Source organism: Calidris pugnax, unplaced genomic scaffold, assembly GCF_001431845.1.
Source record: "Calidris pugnax isolate Ruff unplaced genomic scaffold, ASM143184v1 scaffold56, whole genome shotgun sequence".
Classification (NCBI taxonomy): Eukaryota; Metazoa; Chordata; class Aves; order Charadriiformes; family Scolopacidae; genus Calidris; species Calidris pugnax.
In genome coordinates, this window is record NW_015090839.1 from 2720239 (window position 1) to 2745761 (window position 25523).

At 39.2% G+C, this 25523-nt stretch overlaps 1 protein-coding gene across 2 annotated transcripts; it reads left to right on the plus strand.

The window, feature by feature from the left end:
• Window positions 1-3093: 3093 nt before the first annotated feature.
• On the plus strand, window positions 3094-20922 carry DIO2 (deiodinase, iodothyronine, type II). Of its 2 annotated transcripts, none has more exons than XM_014941948.1 (2): window positions 3094-3815; window positions 15759-20922. In XM_014941948.1, the coding sequence occupies exons 1-2, from the start codon at window positions 3594-3596 to the stop codon at window positions 16374-16376; spliced, it is 840 nt and encodes a 279-aa protein (XP_014797434.1). In that variant the 5' UTR covers window positions 3094-3593; the 3' UTR covers window positions 16377-20922. The 2 variants fall into 2 exon arrangements, with proteins under 2 accessions (XP_014797434.1, XP_014797435.1); XM_014941949.1 differs by having other exon boundaries at window positions 15759-16331.
• The last annotated feature ends 4601 nt before the right edge of the window (window positions 20923-25523 follow it).

The following is a 25523-nucleotide window of genomic DNA, read 5'->3' on the forward strand; positions in this document are numbered from 1 at the left end:
CCTTAGATTACGGGAGGACTTTTATTTTCTTTTGCTGATGGAGAACTGAGGTACATTGTAGGGCTGTGCCCAAATTATATAGGAAGGTATGGCAGAGCAGGTAATTGAAATAAGCTTTAGCTGAACCCTATCTCGGTTCTTTCATGCATATCTTCAATCCTGCTTAACTCTTCCTCACGTATCAAATTCATCCAGTTTTGCTTGAAGAGAGTAAAGGTTCTCTTAATGCCTTGAGGTCTGAAAGATCTATCCTTTCTTCCTTGCTTCATCAAGGTCTTCAGGGAAATAACAAGAGACTGTGGCTTCAACACTGAAAATATGATGCAGGTACCCGTCTTTCACAAAGGATGCAAATAGTGATTTCCCTTGTATTTTTGTTGTCTGAGAGAAATAAACGCACAGATGAATTGTGTTCAAGGAGAGAAGCGGTATGAACAAGAATAAGCTGGATTACACTTTCCTTCTCTGTTGAGGGCTGCTGTACTCTGTCAAGCTGAGAAGCAGTGGTTGTGCCCTGCAGGGACAGACTGCTTCTGAAGACAGCAATGGCAAAAACAGTCTTTTTACATTCTATTTAGTCAAAAGATTTTTGTCTTTATGGTTGGATTAGGTAGTTATCAGCATCCTTGACGGAAGCTCTCAAATATACAACCTGAGGTAGTTATTTTTAACTGGAACACACAGTCTGCCTTATAGGCAAGGAAGGTGATGTGGTAAATATGAAATAACATCTCACACTTGTGCTCCGTGGGCTTCCTGCTCAGCTTCCGATGCACTTCAAAGCTCCATAGCCGTCTGGTCTCCAGCTGTCTTACAAACAACTTCTTCACCCATGAAGCACGTTGTGGGTAGGGGCAGTTGTTTCACAGGAACCCAGAATACATTGTGTTCCCAGCATAGGTTCTTGCCTGACTTTACCTCCGGGGAACAGGAAGAGCCTGAGCTAGACTGTCCTCAGAGCTGTTTGCAAACTGTTCTCAGAAACAATGGCTGATGATTCATCTGGCATCGTCATCAACGATCTCCAGGCCTGCCTTTTAACAAACCTTCCCAAAATAAAGGAAGGGGACCTTCCCCAACAGAATCATGTAAGTTTTAGTGGTGGATCTACAGAAGAGTAATCTGTGTTTAAGAATGCTTGTAATCAAGTGATTACATATGCTTGCCCGAGGTCAGACAGCAAGCTAGTTTAGCAGCTCTGGGGACCCTTGTTCCTCTGCTGTGCTCACATGACAAGAGCACACTGACTCATCCATGTGTGGGGATACATAAATGCCTGCTTATAACGTGTTTTTGCAAGTTTTAGTAATAAAGCCAGATCTGTGAGGTTGCAATCCTTTCTATGGCAACAGAACACTGTCATCACCAACATTTTGACTTAAAACTTGTTATAGTTTGAAAAAAAAACCTCAGTTCTTTTTTTTTTTTTTTCGTTTATGCTAGTAACGCAGAAGGTCACTGGTTTAATGTGCGTAACCTTTTAAAGTTATTTCTTTGAGTAAACATTTGCTGGAATATATCCTGTCTGGGTGATATCTTTTGCAAATGCCTGATGTTATGCTACCTAAACAAACCTTTCTTTGGTGAGCCCAAGAGAAAGGCCCACGTGGGGTGGCCTTTCCAGAGGTATGCATCGTAGTATAACAACAGCCCAAGTGATATTACAATATCTGAAAATAAAACATCCCAAGTAGGGAAAATTGGTGGTGTTTACCTTCAGCAGTAGCTAGCAGTGAAAGGATGGTGATGACTGATGAAGACTAAGACACACTAATGAAGGAAGCTTGTCCTACTCAGCACAGCTGTGAGATGATGGAGATTTGATATCATGCTGGCATCTCTGGGAGTGAAATGTACCTGGTAAGGAGAGCCTACATAAGCCCATAGAGAAGACATCCACCCCAAATCAAAATCATGGATGTCTGCAACATGAAATATGTGAAATATTTACCTAAGGAAGTTAGAACCATGCTTTTAAAAAAAAGAACCACAACTGTCTACTGTACCAAAAAAAAAACCCACCCAAAAATCCTGTGGAAAGAGGACTAAATATTGGACTAAAGAGGTGAAACAAAGAGAAGTGCAAATGAACAAAGAAAACTTTCAGCATGGGACTGCAGGGGATGCTTGTGGTTGTTAAAGCACACATGGTTCTGCCAGAAGAAACTTCTTTCTTTCTGTTTTTTGGTGTTGTTTTTTTTTTTTTTAATAAGCTTTTAACTAAAAGTTAGTTGTCCCTATTAGATTAGTGGATGTAAATAGTTATCACAGGGGAATATTAAAATCCTTGAAGCTCAGTTAATTAACAGCACATCATTTTTAAGCAGCAAACTTTAGCTTAAAACCCCCATATCCTTCAAAAACTTTTTTTCTCTTTCTTATCTTCTTCTCTTGTACATCAGTAGATTAAATCAGTGCTGGGTGTTTACTTATGTTTCCTTAAATACCAAGAAGACAACAAAAGATATTTAAACACTATACATGTTGTACTTCATGGTGGTGCAGGAAAAGGTACAGAAATGTGCCCTTTCTTGGGATGCATCAACTCGCACACATTCCTGGAAAAGACAACAGGGCAAAGGAAAAAAAAAAAAAAGCTATGGAAAAAAAAATCATTGACAACAGAAGCTTACGTTGCTGTGTCACCTTCCATGTCATATGAAAAAACCTTTTCCAAAATTTGAAAGCATTTCTTAAGAGCAGTCAGAAGCATATTGGTTTTTTTCTTTTTCCTTTTCAAAGCAAAGCAAAGTTCCACCCGTGCTGTCTGTCTCTTTTTTTCTCCTCTCTCTTAAAAAAAAAAAAAAAAAAAAAAAAAAAAAAAAAAAATTTGAGAATTTCATTTTTCTATTCACTGCAGTCCTGGCCAAAGTAAAGCCCTCTTTTACATTGACGTCAAGATCTTTACTGAGATTAGGGTTTCATTTCTCTATTGCAGCAATTAGCTAGGGAATGTATAAAAGGCTTCAGGGAAGCAAGCTAGGACTCCAGAGGGGAAAGCACTTTGCACCATAGGCAGATAGCAAGAGAGAGGGCGAGAGGAGGAAGGCAGGAACAGAGAGAGGCGGGGGGAGGTGGGGGGAGAGAGGGAAAGAGAGAGAGGGAGGGAGGAAGGAACAGAAAGTTTATGTACATAAACCTTTTTTTTTTCAGAAAAGTATTGTTGCACCTGGTAGCTAGCTTTACTGACACAGAAATGAGAGGTCTGCTCAGTGCTTAAATAGCTGAGAAACAATGGGATAGTGCGGGAAAGTTAACAATTAACAGTCTCAGCTTAAATTTTGTAACTGCAGGGAACTGGAAACACAGCTGCCTCTCTCTTCAACAAAATCAGGTCTCCTGGTAAAGGGAAGAATTTCTGTTAACATCTTAGTTTCTGAAAAATAAGCAGCTCCAAGTTGAATGAGTATCATGCCGTTACGGTTTTAACCAGCCTGCTCGTGTTTAACTATCTCTGCTCATTTTAAAGAGAGAGGCTGAGAGAGGGGTAACGAGGCTTTTGAAATGCTTTTTACTTTACTTTTTTAAATGAGGGTACAGGGCAGAAAAGGGAGCTGAAGGCATCCGGCTGAAGAGAAGCAGCAGCGAGGAAGATGGGTCTGCTAAGTGTGGATTTGCTGATCACGCTTCAGATCTTGCCGGTCTTTTTCTCCAATTGCCTCTTCCTTGCGCTCTATGACTCTGTGATCCTCCTGAAGCACATGGTGCTGTTTCTGAGCCGGTCTAAGTCTGGGCGCGGTGAGTGGCGGAGGATGCTGACCTCGGAGGGGCTGCGCTGCGTCTGGAACAGCTTCCTCCTGGACGCCTACAAGCAGGTGGGTACCCGGGGATGGGGACTGGCAGGTTGGGGTGGGTGAGCTGTGCTCCACATCCCTGTTGTCAGGGGGAAGGGAAGGGCTGGCTCCTATTTGATGTGAAGTTTGACGGGGAGAGCTACAAGCTGAAAGGAGCAGTGCTTTGTAAGCCAGGGCTAAGGGTTCACGAGATTCCGGAGCTGCTGTCCCCCTGCTCTGCCACTGACTCTCTGTGCAGCCCTGGCCATGTCACTTAGTTGGGCTGTGCCTCAGTTTCCCCACCACTACGAATAATATTCTTCATGTTTATGAAGTATTTCAAGATCTTCATATAATTGTAAAATGCTCTAGGTGTTTTCACAGGTGTTGATTAATTGTTTGCCACGTGAGATACTCGGAGATTGTACAAAGGCTGCATCTTCAGATAGAGCTCTACATAGATAGATGTCACCAATGTAACATAGATAAAATTGTTTTAATTAGCGTAAAAGACAGAAATGAACCCGTGTCATTACACTGGCATTTTCTATTACTTATATGTTCATTTTTATATTGGAGGAAGCATCCAGGTAATAGTAAAACTGGGTACGGAGTGAAACAGTGAGCCTTTTTTCTTCATGAAAACAGTGACAGAGGGACATGTCAGAGATTAAAAATGAACTTGACTAGCTGAGGGACAGCTACCTGGTGATTTAAGTTAATAAAGCCAATAGCAGTTATGCAACATGTACTTTTTTTTTTCTTTTTAAGTTTTGTACAAACATTACCCAGTGGTACTGCCCAGGTCTCATGAGGTAGTTATAGTTCCCTTTTATAGATTGAAAAGGTGGACCCAAAAAGATGAATTTTCTTGCACAGGCCACCCAGTAAGTAGAAAAATTGGATTCAGAGCTCTGTGGCTTCTGAAACAGTGCTTAGTCTGTTAATGTGTTGTCTTATTTAGACCATCTAATTTAACGCATCCCGTGTGATGTCATGAGGTCATAGGGGTTCTATCCAAATGATAGCTATGTATCTTCTGAAATATTTCTCTTTGTATTGCCTTCTCCCCAGTCCCTTTTTGCTACCCCACAACGGCTTTTATATTTGCTCTTATCTAGAGATGTGAAGAGCTAGCGGTGTTGGTGTCTATTGGCTTTGTGATATGCAATACAAGCTGCTTAGCCTGAAACCCAAGCCACGGGGACATTAATTTTCAGTGTAAGACAAATATAAATAACATTAGCTTTTGCCAAATGGGTCAACCTCTTACTGCCACCCTAGGAATTGGCCAGCTGGCTACCCAAATAAAGTAATGCTGAATGAAGCTCTGTATTCTCCTAGCCCTTATAGTTTCTGTTTCGAGTCTCTTCATAGACATTAGTAAGTAAAATTTACACTGGCCTTGTTAGATGGGCAGGTGAATGTAACTGTTCCCATTTTACAGACAAGGCAAGGCAGGACAGTTAACACACAACTTGGCCAAGGCTCCAGTGGAAGTTGGTAGCACAGCTCTGAAACAGCTAAGTTCTCACATTTGCAACCTGTATGTGGCCCAGCATCTGGAGAAGGTGTGAAACTGTAAGGAACCTTGTATCATTTTTCTTTAATAACACATTATTTATTTTTTTTTTAAATAAAGGTGTCACGTGCCTTTCTGTACTTTTCAAAGCCATATTTTGCCTTTTCCTCAGTACTGTTGGTGTCATCCATAGAAGCTACAGGGAGGATGACTCTGTGCTATTCTTGGTGCTGGCAATGAAACACATACCTTGAACTTTGGTAATTAAAAACTCTCCCTTATCACCATTAAATGACCTAGCCAGTCAGGCTAATGAGGCTTTAGGGTCCCTAGAATGAATTCTGGTCCTCAGTGAACACAGCAGAAAAATGCATATAAACATAACCAAATTTTATCACCTTGTCACAAAAAGAGGAAAGAATCCATTCATGCCAGCTATCCTTAAGATGAAACTAATTGTCTGACAATTCATAGAAAGACTTTGTTTTCCTTAATAGAATTATGGGCCATAAGGACAGAAGATCATTGGAAACCGTTGATTGTTACAGAAACATAGATAAGTGTAGAAATCAAATTATAGAGGAGACACAATAAACTGAGGAGCAATATTAGGAGAAGAGACATCAGCTCCACAATTGAGACTCTGCTGCTGCTTCTGTAAGAAAGAGATAGGAGTAAACAGTTTCAGCTGGAAAGCTGTACTGGTAGAGTTGAAAAAATTTTAAATGTACCCTGCTTTGTGGCATGTTTAAAAAGCATGAGAAGTAGCAAAATATATTAAAACTGTCACACAAAGCAACTTTTTCCTTAAAGTATCTTTTTCTGAATCCTAAATAGGGATACTCAGTTGTGATATCTTAATCTTAACCAATTAGTGAGGATAGGAAATGAAAATATTAATTATGGAATCAGGATATTAAATTGCATGGTAAAATGCAGTTGATACCATAACTGTGATTGCTTATTGCTCCAATTTGCCAGCTAATGCCAGGTATTAGCAAAGAACATAAGCAGGTGCTTAGGCTGATTCCATTGAGTAGTATTTATGAAGTAATCACCAGTTTTCAGCTAGAGTGCCAGAACTGCAGATGTCTGAGATAAATCAGAGCTAGATTGCCAGGTAGCAGAAGTCGGGGTTAAAGCAGTAACTATGCTTGGGTTTACTGGTTTAAGTGACACTATGTTTTGTGTCACTTACATAGAACTCTTCCTGAGTACATTTCATAGTGTTTTTCACAAAAGTACTTGATGTAAAATTTCCATTCACAGAAAAAATTACTGGAAGCCATTCCAGAAAAACCCTGTGGGTAGATACTAGATTCTGGATTAAGGTAAATTTACTACAAGAAAGGGGTACTGCCTTGAAAGCTCACAGACTGCCCCAGAATTACATGATTTTGTTTCAAGACTAGATTGTACAAGAAATGATCTTGGAATAGTTTGAGTATATTTGAAAATAGCTGTTCTGATAAATTTTTCTTCTAGAAAAACTTTTGAATGTCTTACCCAAATTTCAACTTGCTTTTGTTCTCCTTTTGTTATTAGGTATTACTGCACATGACTTTTTTGTTAGGGCAATTATTTCATGGGCAAGATTACCTAGCAACAGCTGAAGATTTTAACATCCTCAGTAGGGAAGCAATACAGAGTTTGTTGTATTGTATGTAGAGTATATTCAGTATACTTCTTTTATTGAAACATTCTATATGACATGTTTTCTCCACATTTACAGTTCCACTGGAATCAAAAGGATTGATCTTTTGTTTATTTTTATTTTCCGACATAAATTTTATCAATGATTAATATATTTCTCTTTGCTTCCTTATCTCTGAGTTCAGTATCTGTCACACTCAGTGTTGATATTGTCTACACTGCACCAGCTTTGTGATTTATAGAACATCCTCCTCCAATCCTTTCCCAAGAGGCAAGCGTGTCTTACATTCCAACAAGGGAGTCTTTAGGGCCAGATTAATTGTCATAAATAAAGCTAGTAGTCAAGTTACATTAGCTTTATATAGTTGAAAGAGTTAAACTGTTTTATTTAGGTGTTATTTTTCTAATTTACTGTTGTGCTTTGTTTACCTACAGAAATGAGTGGATTGACTCCTGAAGAGCAAATCATGCATGTATGTGTGTGTAGGTATTTGCACTTTCTTATGCATTTGTATATATACAGATATATCTGTGTGTGTATCTGTCTATATATATGTACATATGTGTATGTGTATAAATGCAAAAATACACACACAGAGGCATAAATAATTTGCTCTTTTGGGAGTTCATCCACTCTCATTTCTCTGTATATGTACACATATATATGTGTGTATGTATACACATGTGTAGGTAGGAATGCAACCACAACTACTGATAAAAATAAAAAAACAAAAGACATTTTTGGGAGAGTGTTAGTCTGCATGATTTATATAGGCCATCTGTATTAATGCCAGTGAGGCATTTGTTTTAGCCCACAGCGTGTATACTGAATGTGTCACATCTTACAGAAATCCAGAGAAAAAGCTAAAGAAGTTTTGAAAAAAACATCGTATTTACTTCCAAAAGCTTTTATTACCTGCTAAGTTCCATGCTTTAGTTAGTATTGTGATGAATCTGCTTTCTAGGAATCCAAAGGTAAGACATTGTTATCTTAAAATGCTTTTAGAATGGGTACAAAACCAGTTGCACCCATTAGCAGTGCCCAGTGGTGAAGCCTCACACTGGGAGGTTTTCCAGTGCCAGATACAAGCTTTGTGCTTCAGCAACACAGAGCTACTGTTTCTGCTCTCCAGTAGAGACCTGTAAGGCTATCTTAGGGGAAATCCTCCTTCTTCTCCACCATAGTGCAGGGGAGTTAGGGAGAAGACCTTAATGAAATTCTCCCTGAAGCACCCAAATGCTTAGGAATGCCGTGGTGGCACCTATGGGGGTATCATGCATGTATGCATATACACACGTGTGTAAATGTATGTGGCAGCCCCCAGAAGGATGCTGGTATCTCAAACGATGGATGGTTATGAGTGTGTGTATGTACTTCTGCAGATTTTTACTGTCTTTAGAGCAGGCCAGCAGCAAGCTCTGGCATGACAGATCCAGCATGGAGGGAACAGCTGGCACAGGATCCCAGCTTCACAGCAGAGGCCCAGCTCTGGATGTAGCAGCAGGTAGACTGGTTCGGTAAACACCCAGTGGGATTTTCCTGAGATTTCTGGGAGGCACAATTAAATTACCTTTGGCCGTTACTGCCTGCTTGATAGGTTTGCTTACTCCTGAAAAAAATCAGTATGCAAAGCAGGACAGCTCAAAAACTGGGTGTTAAGTGCACGCTGCACAGCATTATCACAGATAAATCTATATTATGAAAGTAATGTAACAGCATGATCTTTTTCCTGCTGTTTGGCTGTCCAGTAACTCTCTGCTTTTGGGAGAAATCTTTTAAAGGTTGGAACAAAGACATAACCTCTATACTTATTACTTGTATTTATTTTGTCTGGCAAGGTAAGGAAGTGTCTCTCTCTGCATTTTACAGTGATAAAGGAAATTTGTGAAATAAGTGCTGTCCCAAAGAGAGCGTGCTGTATGGTTTCAGGGTTTAGAACTAGGCATTGTGTGGTATTAAAAATATTTCATTGGTTTTAAAAAGTTCAGCCTTAGCAGAATTGTTTTCATTGACATTTTCAAATGAAAACAATCATGAAAGAAGTGAGAAAAACAAAACATAACCACAATTAAAACCTTTCTTGCAGTGTTTGGAACATAAATTCAACAGGATTTGGGCTTGTCATTGTCATTATTATTAAAACATTGTCATTAATAATAATATATAATCATGTTTGTTATAGTAGTGTCTGAGGACCAACCTAGACGCAGGACTCATTGTACTAGGCAGTGTCCTACACAAGAGGAACAGACAGTTTGTTCCACAGAGCTTACAGTTCAAACACTCGAGGCAGACAAAGGGTCGGAAAAGGAAGATGGCGACTTGGAGATGGAGACATAGAGTCTCATCCTACCCCTTTCATTTTGCAGATCTAACTTCTCGTCTTCTACGCTAGCCCATTGCAGTCTTCCATTTTCACCCTCATGTGCAAAAAACTGACTGGAAGAACTGCTTGCCTTTTTGTCAAACCCTTATGAAAACCACCTTCGGCTGTGGTAGACACAGAAAATTAGCTAACGGGCACCACCCAGGAAAAGGATCGTACCCGGTCCTTGCATCCAGCTCTGCCTGTCCAACAAAACCACCACTGTAGTTCATTCATACAGTGCTAAAGCTGAGATTTAAAAAAAAAAAAAAAAAAAAAAAAAGGTTCCCTTTGACAGTAATTTTTATGTAAATTGCCTATTTTTTCTCTGGTCCCCTTTCTTCCGCCCCAGGAGAGCTCATCACTTCACAGCTGAAAGCACAAGCATATATCACCAGGTACCCCTTGGCAGCCCACCTCTTGTGTTTTAATTTCATGTACCATATCACAGTGAAAAGTGCTTTAGAAATGCAGAGAGTTTAGACAGCTTAGGTGGATCTCGATATTGGTTCATCTAGTGGGCAGGGCCATAATAGTGATATATTTCAGAAATTACTATCATTTGAAAGCTGGGCGTGATTCTCCATCAGGAAAGCTGTCAGAGGGCGTGTGCTTCTGGTGTGTTTCTAAATTCAGTCTTGCAAAAGTTTGAAGATGGGATCTGGTAAGATTAGTATCAAGGCTGCATAGATGACACCAATGAAGGTTATATATAACAATTTTGGCTCAGGAATCCGTGAGAATAATGTCCATTTCATAGAAAATGAAAAGTGTTCAATCACAGGCTGATTTTGATTCCTAAGCATTGTATATAGTAGACATCTGAGGTGATTTTCAAGACAATAGTATCATGGCTTTGTTAAATAGTACTAGTCAAAGAACATGTCGTGACAATTCTTCATTTAATATTACATTATCAGTTTAATAGCTGTTGGGAAAAAAACCTCTACATGTAGAGAAAATCACTTATTGTTCTTCAAATTCTTGGTGTAATAAAACAGTTTTTTCACTAATCTTCAGACAGCTAATTGAACAAAGTGAAAAAGAGGAATTAAAAAAAAAAAAAAAAAAAAAGAAACCAACCCAAATTTGCTTAAATGTCCTTCACATGTTGAGTAACAAAGGCTGGTGAAGGCCTCTGTCACCTGTAGGTAGAGTCCACAAGGGCAGCCAGTGGCCCAGAGGCCTTGATGTTGAAGGCCATGCTCCCATCTTGAGGGAAACATAAGCTCTTAAGCAGCTTGCTGTAGGCTCCCTGATCAGAGGAACTAAAATTATCCATTTTCTTTTACAAGAGTGCAAGGCAAAAGGCTTCTTTATGCTTTCCGTCTGCCATGCATGCTCATTTGTGGGACTGGCAGTTTTTAAATAGAGAGAGCAGCATTTGACTAGTTATTTTTATCTGGACTGTGCCCTTTTAATTCGTCTCCCACTTCCCTCCCTCAGCTCCACACACCTGATCCTAAATAAAGACTCTGGACTCTGGGAGTTAATTCCAGTCCGATTCGGGTAATCGAGTCTTGTAAAGCAAGCTGCCACTTCCCCATGACAAATGAAGAGCTCCCACTCCCATACACTACTCCAGACAAGGGCCTTCTGTAATTTTTATCCACTGCACAATTCTGGGTCATATAAATAAAGAAAAAATAATAATAATTTGTATAATTCTCTAGCCAGAGTCTGATTATGATTTGGATGAAACACTAAGAAATATTGGGCTGTTCAGAGGCTATATTTGGCTGAATGGAATCAAATCAAAGCAGAGAATTTGAAAAGGAGCAAAAAGCTCCAGGGATTCAGTTCATTACCAATCACTGGACTCCAGTCCCAAACACAGCATGTCCATATTTAAATGGCTAATATCACAGACTGCTAATTGTTTGGCAACACCTATTTTCTTTAGGGGGTTGACACAGCCTGATGAGTCTGCCAAACTGTTTGAAAATCGCTCATGCAGGGAATGAAAGCCATACTCCAGTGCACAGGATCCCAGGAGGGTTATGCTAAAGCTGATAAAAGCAAAACGAGAAAAAAGAAAAGGTAAATGAGGAGGTGATGTTTTGCCTGTGGGGCTTTTTCTAGAGGAGGAACTCATGGAGGACGTACAACAAAGTTAGCAGTATGTGCTATTTCTGGCCTGTAGTTTATGAATAGGGCTTTCTTTCCCGCTCCTAAGTCTCCTTCATTTTGCAGTCTGCGTGCTAAAGCATCAGCAAACCTTTTTCCATGTTCACTCTGTGTGCAGACTCAAGGGAGGAGATGCAGTACCATGGCTCTCAAGCAAATACAAGATTCACACAAATGATGCAAGTCACTTCTTTGGTGTTGGGCTGGTGCTTACTCTTGCTGATGGCCGGGCTGGCTCTCGGTTTTGGTTGGCCTACCTTGTGTGTCCTATGCAGGCTGCGTGGGAGAGGCTGCCTGCACACTGTTCAGTTTGCATCTCATCCAGAAGGCTGGCACCGAGTGCCCGAATGTTCACGCACACCAGTACGTGATTATAGAAATGCTGGATTGCGTGTGAGGGGAATTCTGCTAGTTTGTTTCTCAGAATTTATATTTTGCCTGTCTTTGTGTAAGATTTCAAAAGCGGTTTGGCTGAATACATGGGGTTTTTTGTTTGTTTTCTCATTGCGTTGATTTTCTTTTCCAAGAGCTATTTTTTCTTTCAATAAATAACAACAAAGAAGACAGCCAAGGCCTACAATGCAGATGATCAGCAAGGATGATATTGTCATCCTGTGTCAATCAGTTCCCGAGCCTGGTGAAATAAAAAGTCCCTATGGGAACGTCAGCGCTTCATCAAGACCAATTAGTGGAGATGCCGCTGCTTATGTTCAAGCATTAACGACTGGGCAGGGCTGCTTTTTGGAGTGCCTGACACTGGCATAGAACAAGGCACCGACCTAATTACTCCTCTACAAGAGCAGAAAATGCTTCGTGAATGCCTGCTTGGCAAGGATGTCTCATTAAGGAGAAAAAACCCACCACAAGCACTCCTAGAAACAAAAATTAAAATGATAGGTAACCTGCGGCCATGAGACTTCATGGATGTGGGAAATGAAGAGAAACTGTGATAAGGTGACGTAGGACATATTTGTTTATTTCCTAAACCCATCTACTTTTTGGTCAATAAGGAGTATGAGATACAAGATGCAAACTAGCATTGTTGGAGAACAGTGAAATATGTTGCCAGCCTTGGTATCAATGTTAAATAGTACTTGAAGGACATTCCCATGCTGGTGTTTGATGGGAGTTGTTTTTTAGCCATCAGGATTTAGTCTTCAGGATTTTCAAACTTGCCTAGGAAAAGAAGTTTTTGGTAGACCTCAGTGAAGAGTTGGTAATGAGGAGCTTACAATATGTAGCTTAAATATGATCAAGAATCAAACTGGTTTCCCAGTTCAAGTGTTGGTTAGAGGATTTTCAGTCATAATAGTTTTTTTAAAATTAAACCAGAAGAATTAGGGGAAACAGCTGCTTGATGTTTCTTTTCTCCTGAGCAGCTCTGTTCATTGCTGAGTTTGAGTTGCTTCTATCCTTTTTACCTTTATTTCTCCTCTGAAGAGCGCCAGCAAATGTTACAAATTCAAAGTATGTTGCCTAATTGTGATTTATGAGATAAATCACATGTTATTACTTCTTTTCTTTGACTGGATGAGCACACACTCCTAAGAACTGAGGTCCATTATTCATCCAGGGAGTGGGTGCAGCACAGATACCTACATGTCAGGCTTTGCCCAAAAGCCACATTTTGGGCAAGCTAGCTCTGAAAAAGCATTTGCTTGGCAGTGCAAGACCAGTTAGGCTTTCTAGGCAAAGAGGGATCCAGTGTTTGTCCAGATGGCGTCTTGAGATGTGCCCTGTTTTGGTAGTTACAACTTAATCACGAAATGCTGAGTTGTCTAGACAGCTTATGGATTGAATGCAGCCCTCTGGATGATTATACGGCCGCCAAATGATCTTGACCTATGTGTTTATTGCTCAAGTCTGGCCCTTTACCTTATTCACTGCTGCTTAGCCTATCTTACTGCACAGAATGGCAGAGAGAAATGAGATGTCCAACAGCTGCACAGAAGAGTACCTACTACCTGCTGAGGTGTAGGTGGCCTGTAGAAACACTTCTTAAAAGCTCCGATGCTTAGTGCTGCTTTCTAAATGCTACAACCTGAGCCTGCCTCTCTCAAAGAGAGATACATCCTTTCTCCTCAAAAACTGGGATACAGCTCTTTCCTTCCTTGAGTTCAATGGACAGCCCATTCACACAGCAGGTCCTAATCTCACTTATTTGAAACCTCACTTGCTTTCAAAGCCAAACAAGCACAAGGCTTTTTTTTTTTTTTTTTTTCCTCCAGGGGGAAAACAAGGGATTTTCCTCCAGTTTTCTATGCTTTTGTGTTTCTTTGCCATCAGGTGCTCCTGGGCAAGGGTTTTTTTTTTTTTTTTTTTTAATTGTTGCCAGAGCTCTAGCAGATGGTGATGCTACAGATGCAGGTTTATAGGGAGAGGGGCTGTGCTTTCCTGGGGCATCACTTGCTTCCCTTGCCTGTGGTGCAGCTGCACATCCCCTGCTCCCAGTAGCATGATCACCTTCTGCTTGGCCTAGAGAGATTTGTGAGTCTCAGGCAGCCTTTCTTGCTGTGGCTCTCTTCCGTGCTGATCTCCGAGTGAATGACAGCACAGCTATGTCTCAATTTGCCCCATAGAAAATAGTCAAAATGTTGATATCATGTGCCAACATGCTGTGAGACCTTCTCCTGTAGCTGTGAAGTCTTACAAACTTTGCTTTGGTTAGACTCTTGCATCTGACTCACCAGGATACCCTATAAAGTAATGTAGAATAGAATTGCACCAAAAGTCAGTTATTTATTCAGTTTTTACACAGTTTGCATTCAGCATTAACTTCTATTGGCTTCAATTGTAGTGTAGCTTCAGAAAGACAGAAATAAAATACGAAACACTTCAGAATTTGGCCCTGTATGTCTCCTTCAAAGCATCGCTTCTGAACATAAGCAATTAGACAGGAGATAGGGAGAAAGTGTCAAGGAAATACAAAAGGATAATTGCATTGCTGTACTAGAGCTTGATGTTAAAGGCAGATACCTAGGAATTGCCGTGGCATAGCTCATTAAAAACTAATTGTCTTATGTAATAATATTTTGTGGTTCTATAGAAGTTATCAGCTAAGGATCTTGGAGCCCTCTGCAGGCTCCACCTTATTCTGGCAGTCCCATCTGAAGATGCATATATTCTCTCTACTTTCTATAGGCAGGGAAATAGAAACTATCAGGCAAAATGACTTTTCCACAATTGCCTGTTGGGTCTGAGTTAGGTCTGGGGTTAGAGCTGAGAACAGTTCACTTTCACTTCATCCTGCTATCATAAATACTTTCCCCTTTTCCTTCTGCTTTTTGCCCAGTCATCTTCTAGAGAAACATTGCAGTGAGAAACACAGAGACACATTGCAGTAGAAGGAAACATGTCACTGAATCACCAATGAAATTAGGGCAAAGTGGTTAGAAAACCCTCTGGAAAGTACAGTCTTGGATAGTCCACTGTGAAAACAAAATGATATATTGAGTGGGTGCTTGCAGAGATCTCTTGTGTTTGGTACTCTGGGTATTTTTATTCTTGGACTGCAGGATGGAAGAGAATATACACCGATGAATTCTGCAAACCTCTCAAAATTGAGAGGCCCTGCATGTATTGTGAAGATTGGGAATACAATGCAGAATTGTAATTGTATTTCAATTCTGGAGAATTGAAAAAAAAAATGGCTTGAAATGTAGGATACAGTTCAATGGGACAGAAAAGGGGACCTTAGGCATTATAACTTCTCACTAGCTAACCCCTAGTCAACAAAAAATAGTCATGATGTTCTTAAAAAGCAAGCATTTGGAATGTACAAATAGGTGTAGCCTGTGATATACATTAAGTAATTGTCTGATTATCCTGAGAACTAGTAAAAACTCTTGAAGTTTTGAACACTGCTTTTCAAAGAAGATGTGAACCAAGTGGAGAGAACTCAGAGGATGGCAGTGAAAAAAATCATGTCTAGAAAATTTGTCTCTTAGTGAAAAGATGGAATAAATTAGGTAGTCTGTCTGAAAGCAAACAAGGAACAAGGGTCTGCAAATACATAAGGGTGGACATGACTATGTGTGTAGTGGACAGGATAAGACATATCTCAGATCAGATTTCCTAACAGTAATGAAGCAGTATAACTTTGGGAATGTCACATTTCCCTGCGCTGTCAGTGGAGATGGACCAGGTGAACTTTTTGAAGATGCTGCTTTTGATGATTTGCTATATGCCCATGTTAGTGTCCATGCAGGTAGTTAGGTGTACTCTTTGAAAAGGTGACTATTTGAAGAGAGTAGTCATAAGGACAGTGGTCAAGCAAGTCACACTAACTTGCTATGTTTTCATGTGTTTTGCCATCAGGTCAAACTGGGAGGAGAAGCCCCAAACTCCAGTGTAATCCACATAGCCAAGGGCAGTGATGGCAGCAGTAGCAGCTGGAAGAGTGTCGGTAGCAAGTGTGGAACCAAATGCCACCTTCTGGATTTTGCCAACTCTGAGCGGCCACTGGTGGTCAACTTTGGTTCAGCTACCTGACCACCGTTCACAAGCCAGCTGTCAGCCTTCAGCAAGCTGGTGGAGGAGTTCTCCGGTGTGGCTGACTTTCTGTTGGTCTACATTGATGAGGCTCACCCGTCAGATGGCTGGGCTGCTCCTGGAATCTCTCCCTCTTCGTTTGAAGTTAAGAAACACAGGAACCAGGAAGACCGATGCGCAGCTGCTCACCAGCTCCTCGAGCGCTTTTCCTTGCCACCTCAGTGCCAAGTGGTGGCTGACTGCATGGACAACAATGCCAATGTGGCCTATGGGGTTTCATTTGAGCGAGTGTGCATAGTGCAGAGACAAAAAATCGCCTACCTTGGAGGCAAAGGGCCCTTTTTCTACAATCTGCAGGAGGTTCGACTCTGGCTGGAACAAAATTTCAGCAAAAGATGAAATCCATTCTCTACAGAAGTTATGTCAACAGATGTGTCCCCTTAAGGTGATGTAAAAAGGGAAACAAAAGAAAACATGCTGGTTTGAATAAGACCTTTCAGATGATTGCAGGAGAACACACTTGATAGCAAGGTGAAACGAACATTAACTAGGAAAAGAAAATAAAACAAAAAACTCCACAGAAACATTATTGTATGGAAAAAATACCACTCCTGTGCTCGCTATGGGACAGAAGAGATGAAGAGGCTTCTGTGAAAAGGTGCTGCTGGCGAGCAGGAAGAGTGGTGACCCAGGAATCTGTCTCATGAAGTGTCCCTGGGGTGAGCCAGAAGCCTTTCTGCTTGGAAGGCAATCCATGGAAAGGCAATGCCGTGCATTTTCATCAGAGACGCTTCTTTAGCCTCCTGTAGCCACTGCAAGCCACCTGGGAGGAGCCAGGGGGCTTGCCATTACTTTGCATAGAAATGCAGTAGAGTGTGGCAATTGTCCTCAGATTTTATTGTTCAGAGACTACAAGAACCACCATACAATGCATTGTGTATGCAGGCTGGCTGCGCAAATCAAGACTAAACATTGTATGCTGGAATTTGTAGTCTGTGAATGCCTCTGCACAGTATATTAACTACGTAATTCTATCTATATGTTTGTACCCAGTATGCAGGCCAGTGCCTGCTGAGAAAGATGTTAAAATCTACAGAGTTGGACCAAAAAGACAAAGGTGATCAAATGAGCCTATTACAATTTGAAAGCTAAAAAACCCAGGCTATTTGTAACAAAACAGTAAGAACCTCCTAGAGGTTCCTCCTAGAGGTCTCATCATGAGACCAAACTCAGCTGATGCCAACCAAGCCTCAGTTCTCAGAGCTGACAACACACATTTATCAATATTCTCTGGTTCTCTTCTCTCTTTCTTTACTCCCTTGATCTCTTTCTGTCTAGCAATAGGCTTAAAGGTAATTTCATTTTTAGCTTTTTAAAAAATAACTTATTTCTCTCTTTTATTTTTATTTTACATAATGATCTTACAGATGTATTTGGGGGGACGGGGGACTTATACACAACTTTACCTCATTTAAATGGAAACCTATCCTGTCATTTACCCTGTTAAATGTAGTCATGCTGATTTTTGCTATCTGCTTAACTGCAACTAGTTTATAGCTAGGTTAGTTTGCCTGGAAGTTAAGTTGTTTGCAGCCTCACAATTGATTAGCTGCAGTTCTGCTATCTGGTGAGGTGATAGTCTGTTTCACTTGTGTTCTCAAAAGCCTTCCCAGAAAAACAGGGTGAAAAAATAGTGTGAATTAATGTGAGTAAGTCCAAAAGATGGCCGAATTTTCATACAAATGGGTTTGAGGAATTATTAATTATGTTTAAAGAGATACTGTCAACTTAGTATACATTAAGTTTAGGTATTTCTAAAACTAAAATGATTTAATCAAGCCTGATGAAAAGGCAAGTTTACAATGAGCTAACCCATTAGAGCTGACAAATGAAAACCCATAAGTTGATGCCTATCCAAGTTTTCTCTCAACTTTGGCAAAAATATGAAACAGATAAACAGGGTAAGTGGCAAAAATCAAATTAGTTCTTTTAATTTCTCATTTTGCCAGTTGTCAGGAACATGATGTATTAGTACTAACACAGGAAAGAACAGAAAATAGATACATAAATATTTTCATTTTCACAATGTACCTTTAATATTGTGTATTTCTTCTTGCTTGGCTGTTGGTCAACTTAGCCAATGTACAAGGCTTTTGGAAATGTATTTTCCAGAACAGATCTGAAATAATGGCGTAACATGAGTGATTTCTCCCATATTCAGGTTCATGCTTCCCTTCTCACATTTTCCTCTACATTCAGTTAAACATATACAGATACACACACAGAGTTTCGTAATGTGTATCAGAGAAGGGTGTAAAGAATGGTCTTCAGACCTTCTAGTGAGCTTCACTTCTCAGAAGGTGCGTGTCTCTGTGTGTGTGTGTGAATATGTCATAAGACCAATAATAATAATTATTCTGTTCTCCCATTCACTAATGTTACTGTAACACATTGCTCAGTGTGGAGGATTGTTATACATTTTCATGACTAACTGGGATATATAACTGAAATTTTTAAACCTAATATCATAGAAACAGTAACATAGCCAAACTATGTGATTTATTTAACCCAGTGTCCTACCTCTGATTGTATCAGATGCTTCAGGGGAAGGTGCAATAATTTCTTCTGGAATTTTCATTAGCTTCAGCCCTTATTATTTTAGTCTTGTCTAATGTGATATCATTGATATCTCATCATCCTTATGAGAAGCTGATCATGAGTTTTGAGACCTAAATATTTCTTGAGATGAGAAAAACTAAAATCAAACCCCATCATGTTTAAGAACAAATAGAAACAGATGTCTTTTTCAGATTTAAATTGGCTGCTTTTCAATGTCATTCTCATCTCTTGCTCTTCTATGCTAAAACAGTATAAACAGGAGAGATCCCAATTTTTCTTCTGAATGTCAGTAATTATGTACTCTATATAGAAATACAGTTTTTGTTTCTTAAGTCAAACAACAGTTCTTATACAGGTTCATATTCTTTGCCTGTCTCTGATTCTCTTCTGTTTTCACTGCGCTGTCCTTTTACTCAGGTGATTAAGCTGTAGACATTACTCCAAGTGAAAATATGTATTTGTATACCCAGCACAGCATCTTTTCCTTATTACATCCTATTCTTCAGTCATCTGAAACTTTATTAATCCATAGCAACTCTGTAGCCTTTGTAAAACTTGAACTAGTAAGTCTTTTCTTTCTCTCTTCTTTTCCCCATCATACAGTTGGAGTCTGAACTGTTTATCCGGGAAATGCTAGCCAAATGTTTAGCACAGCTGTTGAAACATACCTTTAGCTCGGAGGAATGAGTCTGAGTTAGTAATTCTGAGTTAGTTAATACCCTTTGCATATCTAAAGTTACAGTTATTTTTCAAGGCCATTTTGTCCTTCCGTTTGAATTTCCATTATTTTGTCTTGTTATTCATAGATGCCTGTTCATCGCACAGTATAAAGGAATTATGAAATTGGCTCCTGTAAATGGGAAATCCACAAGGATTTTCCACAAGAAAAAATACACAATAACTTCATTTCTCTCTTGGCAACTTGAACGCATTACCCTGCCCAAAACTTAAAGATAATTCAGCCTCACTGATTATCAAGACTGTAATGCATTTTGCAAATCCTAAAATTTCCCCAGAAAAATTGTGGTCAGAAAGCAGGGGAAGTATTTCAAAGAGAAATGGACTTAGAGGAAAAAAATATCTTTTATAAGTGGCTGATAGACGTACAAGCTCTTCATTTTTTTGTTGACAAAATTAAAACATTTTCTAGAAATGGTTCATGCATTATCCTCAGTTATTGATAGAAGAGGCCATATGTTAAATACCTGAAATTATTGAAAGAGAGGGCTGTTTTGAGTCCAGGCAGAAATTTTGCTACCTTGCCAGCATCATACTTCACAATTGGTCTAGTCTGCTGTGAGGCTGGATTTGCTTTTGTCTCTTATTCTTACTGTTTGAGGGCACTAAAACATATTACTTGAGGTGCTTCAGTGTGACATACATATTAAGCAATAGCTCACAAAATAGGTGCCTGAAAGTATTCTGGAAGGCTACTGTATATAATAGAGACCCCAATACTGTGTCTCAACATTAGTATGGGAACCTTCCAGTACTTTTTCATTTTGAGCAAGGTAAAAAGCTACTCTGGGCTATCATTCTACATTGTTTTGTGCTTAGCGTAATTTATTAAGCACTGTATAAAATGAATGTAAAACATTTTGTACAGATGAAAATGATAGCATTTTGCTCTTGTTTGTGTAGACAATGACATAAATTTAAGACAGCAGGAAAACATGCCCTATTAAAATGAAAGAAATATATTATGAAATATATTGTTGAACAAGTGTCTGAAAAACAAAATGCAATAATTTTTATGAAGGTGATCTTGGGAAACCCACAAAACTTCTCAAAAAGGTATCAGTGCTATGCGTTCAGTTGTGTGTGGGGAGGGAGGTTATATTTCTGTATGTGTGAAAGTGGCTTTTCTGTGATGTGGAGTGTAGGTTTAAGAGTTTTTACGACTTTCAGTACTATAACCAAAGCAATAAGAGGTATCAGGTAGGGAATATTGGCCAGTTTTGTTCAACTCTACACCATATCTGTGCCAGATCCATATTCAGTGATCTCTGGCCGCAGTTTGGAATCTTCAGAGAAGAGAGATTGGGGTGAGACAATGAATGCTTGTGTGCTTATGAAGATCGCTAACAAAAGAGTAATTAACTCAGTTGGCGTTCCGATGTCCTCACACTGGCATTCCTCTGTGCACCTTAGTGTTTCTGTATTTGAAAGAGGGGTCTCGCTGTGGCCGTTAATAAGATCGTCGGGTGTAGATGCCTTTGTGTACTGACTATGTGTGTGTCATTGTTTAAATGTCAAAAATACCCTTTGTAGGAGAGCCAGCAAAATTTTGTTACACTATGGTGCTCCATGAAATGTGCTTTCTAGATTTGTTTTTCTTGTATTATAATAAACAATAAAGGAAAACATATCTCTTCTGTGTCTTCTTATTGTCATATTGGTTACTAACATGCAGTGGAATCTTGACATTGGACCAAGGAAATTTAAAACTGTATTTAATCCAATAGCTTATGCCACCCTGACTAGATCTTATGCAATATAAACAAACCACTTTATAAATGGTGGGACTAATTTAATATCTGACAACTCATCAACTTTTAAGAAAGATAAGGGGGAGAGAAACTGAGAGCTATAAGAGCAGCAGTTGAATCCGCAAAGAACTGCACTGTTCAAAAAAATTGTTTGCTTAAATAAAATGTGCCAAGCTGTACATAGCACCTGAAACCTGGACAAATTGGTTGAGAATGCATCGGTTATACCTGCAGTTCCCATTTCAATGAACACACAAAAGGCAAAAGGTGAAAAATAAAATTAAAAGCACAGCTGAACAGCTTTTGCAGGAAAAAAATTCAAGTGGAAGGATGTCCAACAACTTCCTAAACAAACTCCCTTTGTGATTTAGTAGTATTTTAGAAATTTCCTCCTCTTTGATGTCTTTTGTTTCAGTAAGTTTTATAGGACCCTACATCTGAAAACTGCCAGTGAATTTAGGTAAAAAAGAACAAAACAAATCATCAAAAGGAAAGTCATAGAAAAGGTTACATCTAAGTGTCCCAAGCAGAAACGTTCCTTACAATATGCTGGATAGGCCCTTGGAACAACCAAACAAATAACTCTCTCTAGATTAACCAGTTCATGTTATAAAAATAGCCCCCAAAAGTACTGAAAGTAAACTTCAGTTTCCTTCAGTTGTGTGAATATTCCTCTAATCTGGCCATTACTGGTCGTGACCTTTATATCAATTGTCTCAAGTATCTTAAGAGGATTGACCATTGCTCAAGATCTTACTGACAGAAGAGAATTCCTGATGTATAATAAAACTTTCCCAAATATAAAATTCAAAGAAAGAACCTAAATGTTGGTTAAAGACTTTGATCACAAACAAATCAACTTCATCTAAGTTGAGTATCACTTCCATGGATTGATTCATCATTTGACACACTGTATATACCTATGTGCTTCTAATGTTTATGTTAATCAATGCACTGGCTTAAATATGTCTTGCAGAACTAATTTGAAGTGGAAACAGGTTGAGCAAGCACCCTGTTCAAATGCTTATGGTCTTAAAGTTGTGAGGCTCACTATGTCACTTGACTAGAGAAGGAGCACCAATTTCAGATCATATATATGAAGCATGAATACCTTAATTCTCTCTAAGATAGTGCCTATTATGTAAAATTAAAGAAGTAGCAAGCAGGAAAAAATGCTCTTTGAAAATCAGTATTTTCCATATTTTCATATGTATACTTCATATGTATATTTGTGTTAGCCATACAAAAGGTACTGTGACAGTTGTTGGTTAGCTGTGCAGGTAAAAGGAAGGTAAGTTTTCTCCTTATGTTCCTTAGGAATTAATCAGCCTTTGGTGTCCTTTAACCTTGTTCATTTCCCTTATATCCTTCTTGCACTTAATTTCCCACCTCTTGCACTTTCCAACCTGTACTACCCTTGGTGATGATATCCCCATCCCAGGTTTTGTGGAGTTTCTTAAGGCTGCAGATTAGCTGAGGACTTCATTTCAAGTATGAGTACTTTTAAAAGGATATCAGAACATCAAGTGAGGTATGGGAGAATACAGCATTTTGTTCTGTTTATCTGTGTATCCTCAGTGCAGATCATGTGCATGCAGGTTTCTTGTCAAACATCATTTTCCACATGCCAGCCTGCAGAGCTAAACACTGGCTTTCTGGGCAGATTATAACAGCATGAAGAATTATTTAGTTTCCTGCAGACTGGAAGGGAGCAAATATATAGATTTTAACCTTGGTCCTAGCTACCAGAGTTTGTATCTCCCTGTGTCTGTCAGCAGTTTGTAAAAACTCATAAAGCCAATGCTCCAACCTCATGGAGGGTGAAGGTCTTGAGTACTGGCAGTGCCATATGCTAAACCTGGCCAGATGTGTTATGAGACAAATCTTTCTGAGGTTTTCTCATATACTCAGAGGAAATTAGACCAATCCTTCCAAACCAGAAATTGGTGGACTATGCTTGTAAACGAAAAGCACTTGCTTCATGAGAAAAGGAAGTCTTGTAGCTGATCCTGCAATGGAAGGAGCAGCAGACTTTTACTAGCTGCAGAAGTTCTATCTAAGTGATCCATGCAGATCTTTACAGATGGACTGAATGGCCCAGGGAAGCGGGGGGGGGGGCACTCAGGATTTCACAGTGCTAAAGCTGTCCATGACAGTTCACATAAATACTGAACACACCTAATGGAAAATAGCACAACTTTGACACTTGTCTTTCCAGTGCATCTCAAAGTACTTGAAACCCAGAACTACATCTCTACTATAGACTAATTTGACAACAGCTAGGCTGAATGCCTTGACTGAAAGTGCATATAAACATAGCTATTCTGTCAGGACATTTCTCTTGCCTGTCTCCAACACCTGTGTACCTCAGTATAATGTTTATCATGGCAAACTGTCCAGCATCACAAGTAGTTCCTCTGGAGCAGATTGCAATGACCTCTTAATTTATATTGTGTGACACCGGTGCTAAGCTGATTTGAAGTTCAAGTCATCCTGTTTATTATTGGGACGGATATTTCTGAGACTGTAGATCAACAAGTTTCCCAGCACTGTTTTCAGCAGTGGGAGTATCACAGTAAGTGAGGCTGGGCAAGAAAGTCCAACAGACTTTTTATGTTCCAATGGTACTTATCACAGAATGTTGATTCCAAGAGTTTTCTCATTATGTTTAGGTAGATATTAACATCTACGTGAGGCTTCCATTTGTATTTTCTTAGATCACCAAACAATGGGACTTTCTGTAGCTGAAGTGGAATTTTAGAGGACACAAGTATTTTTTTAAGGTTTCAGAAACTGTGTTAAGTGTGACGAAGTCAGGAGATGCTCCTTGTGGTTTATGACGGCGGTTTGGATTTGTTTCTGTGAATTGTAGAGGGAAGTAGAGAAACAGTCATTGTAAGCCCTGTGTCATGATCCATGTCAATGTGAGGCTAAAGGAAGATTTTCAGGGCACACGGCAGTCCTTCATGATTCCCAAAGCCTTCCTTACTCTCATTGCCCCTGTTCTGGAAGCAGATCATCACGCCTTGAGAAGAAGCGTGCTGGAGTGGCCCAGTGGTGCTATGGGATCTTTTTCCTTTAAAGGACAGAATTTCCCCTGAACTGACCACTTCAGAGCAACAACAGGAAAGAGGAAAAAAAAAAAGGATCATGAGAACTAGGTAAGTTTCCATTCCCAAACTGCCTGCGGAGGAGGAAGATTTTCCTGTTGCATTTATGCTGTTTTAATCAATTTCATGTTTTCTCCTGCTACAGAAGCGAATGGGCTGCTTCAGAGATTTAAACATTTACAGTGTGAGAGCAGCCTATGCTACTCGAATCATTTTAGCTTTTTCTCTGCCTTTGTTTGAGGCCAGGTAAATAGATACAACAAGTCATTACTGAGATCATTGCAGTCTGGATCATTACCCAAAATACCATCTGCCAGTATTTTGTCAAACTTCCGTCTATTAAAAAGCCATTAGTTTACATCTGATGTTCTTTTATGGACAGCAGTTCATTTGCCAGATAAATAGGAAGCCAAGTAACTATTTTATAATTGTTTCTACTACCATATGTTGTCACTCATGATATATTTATTCATTGATAATACTTTAATTAAATGTATCTTAAATCTGTTTGTCAGGGCTTTGACTTTACCATAGGCTTATTTTTTCATTGACATGCAATAAAGAATTCAATTTTAAAATACATACATGTTATTAAAATGTAGCATGCATGCATTTTACTTCTGATTAGAGAAGCAGAGAACTTAGAGAACAAGAACTGTTGTGTAAAGCTGGTGATAGCTGAATTTGGAAGTGAAATTAAGAACTAATAGTATCTTTATTAATGAAAAATGCTTTCACATTTGTTTGAAAGGTTTTTATGTGCATTTGTTGGAATAACTACTTTGAATACAGTGGACAACTAAAACAGGATATTCCTGTTTATGTGTATATGTATGCTTAGAGTGCATAATTTTCAGTTTTAACAGAATGAAAGAAAACAATGTTATGTTTCAAACTTAAAGACTGCTTTATATCACTCTTTTTTTTTAGTTTTCCTATCTTAGTGTGTTAAAAAATGTTATCCTGAGGATAACTCTACTGGAAAATTAATAACAGTTCATACAAGATCATACTACTCAGTTTGCTTTCTTGGTCCTGGCAGCTTGAACCAGAGATGCTCATGAGTCACCACAGAATGCAACAATCAGTGTCTCCTTCAGGGCAGTATGTAAATTTACAAATAAATCCATCATGTGATTAACATTGCTTAAGGATTTATGAGCTTAAAAAAATTAAATGTGGTTAACCTAAATACAACTGATATAATAGAACTTCACAGTTCATACTTTCCATTATTCATCACTCTTTTTTGAAATATAATCTTCTGTGATATTTTTTTTTTTTTAGAAACATTCCAGGCATGAACTCATCCCAGAGTTGTTGGTTTTTTTGTTATTGCTTTTTTTTCATGGAAAATTTCAAGACATTTTACA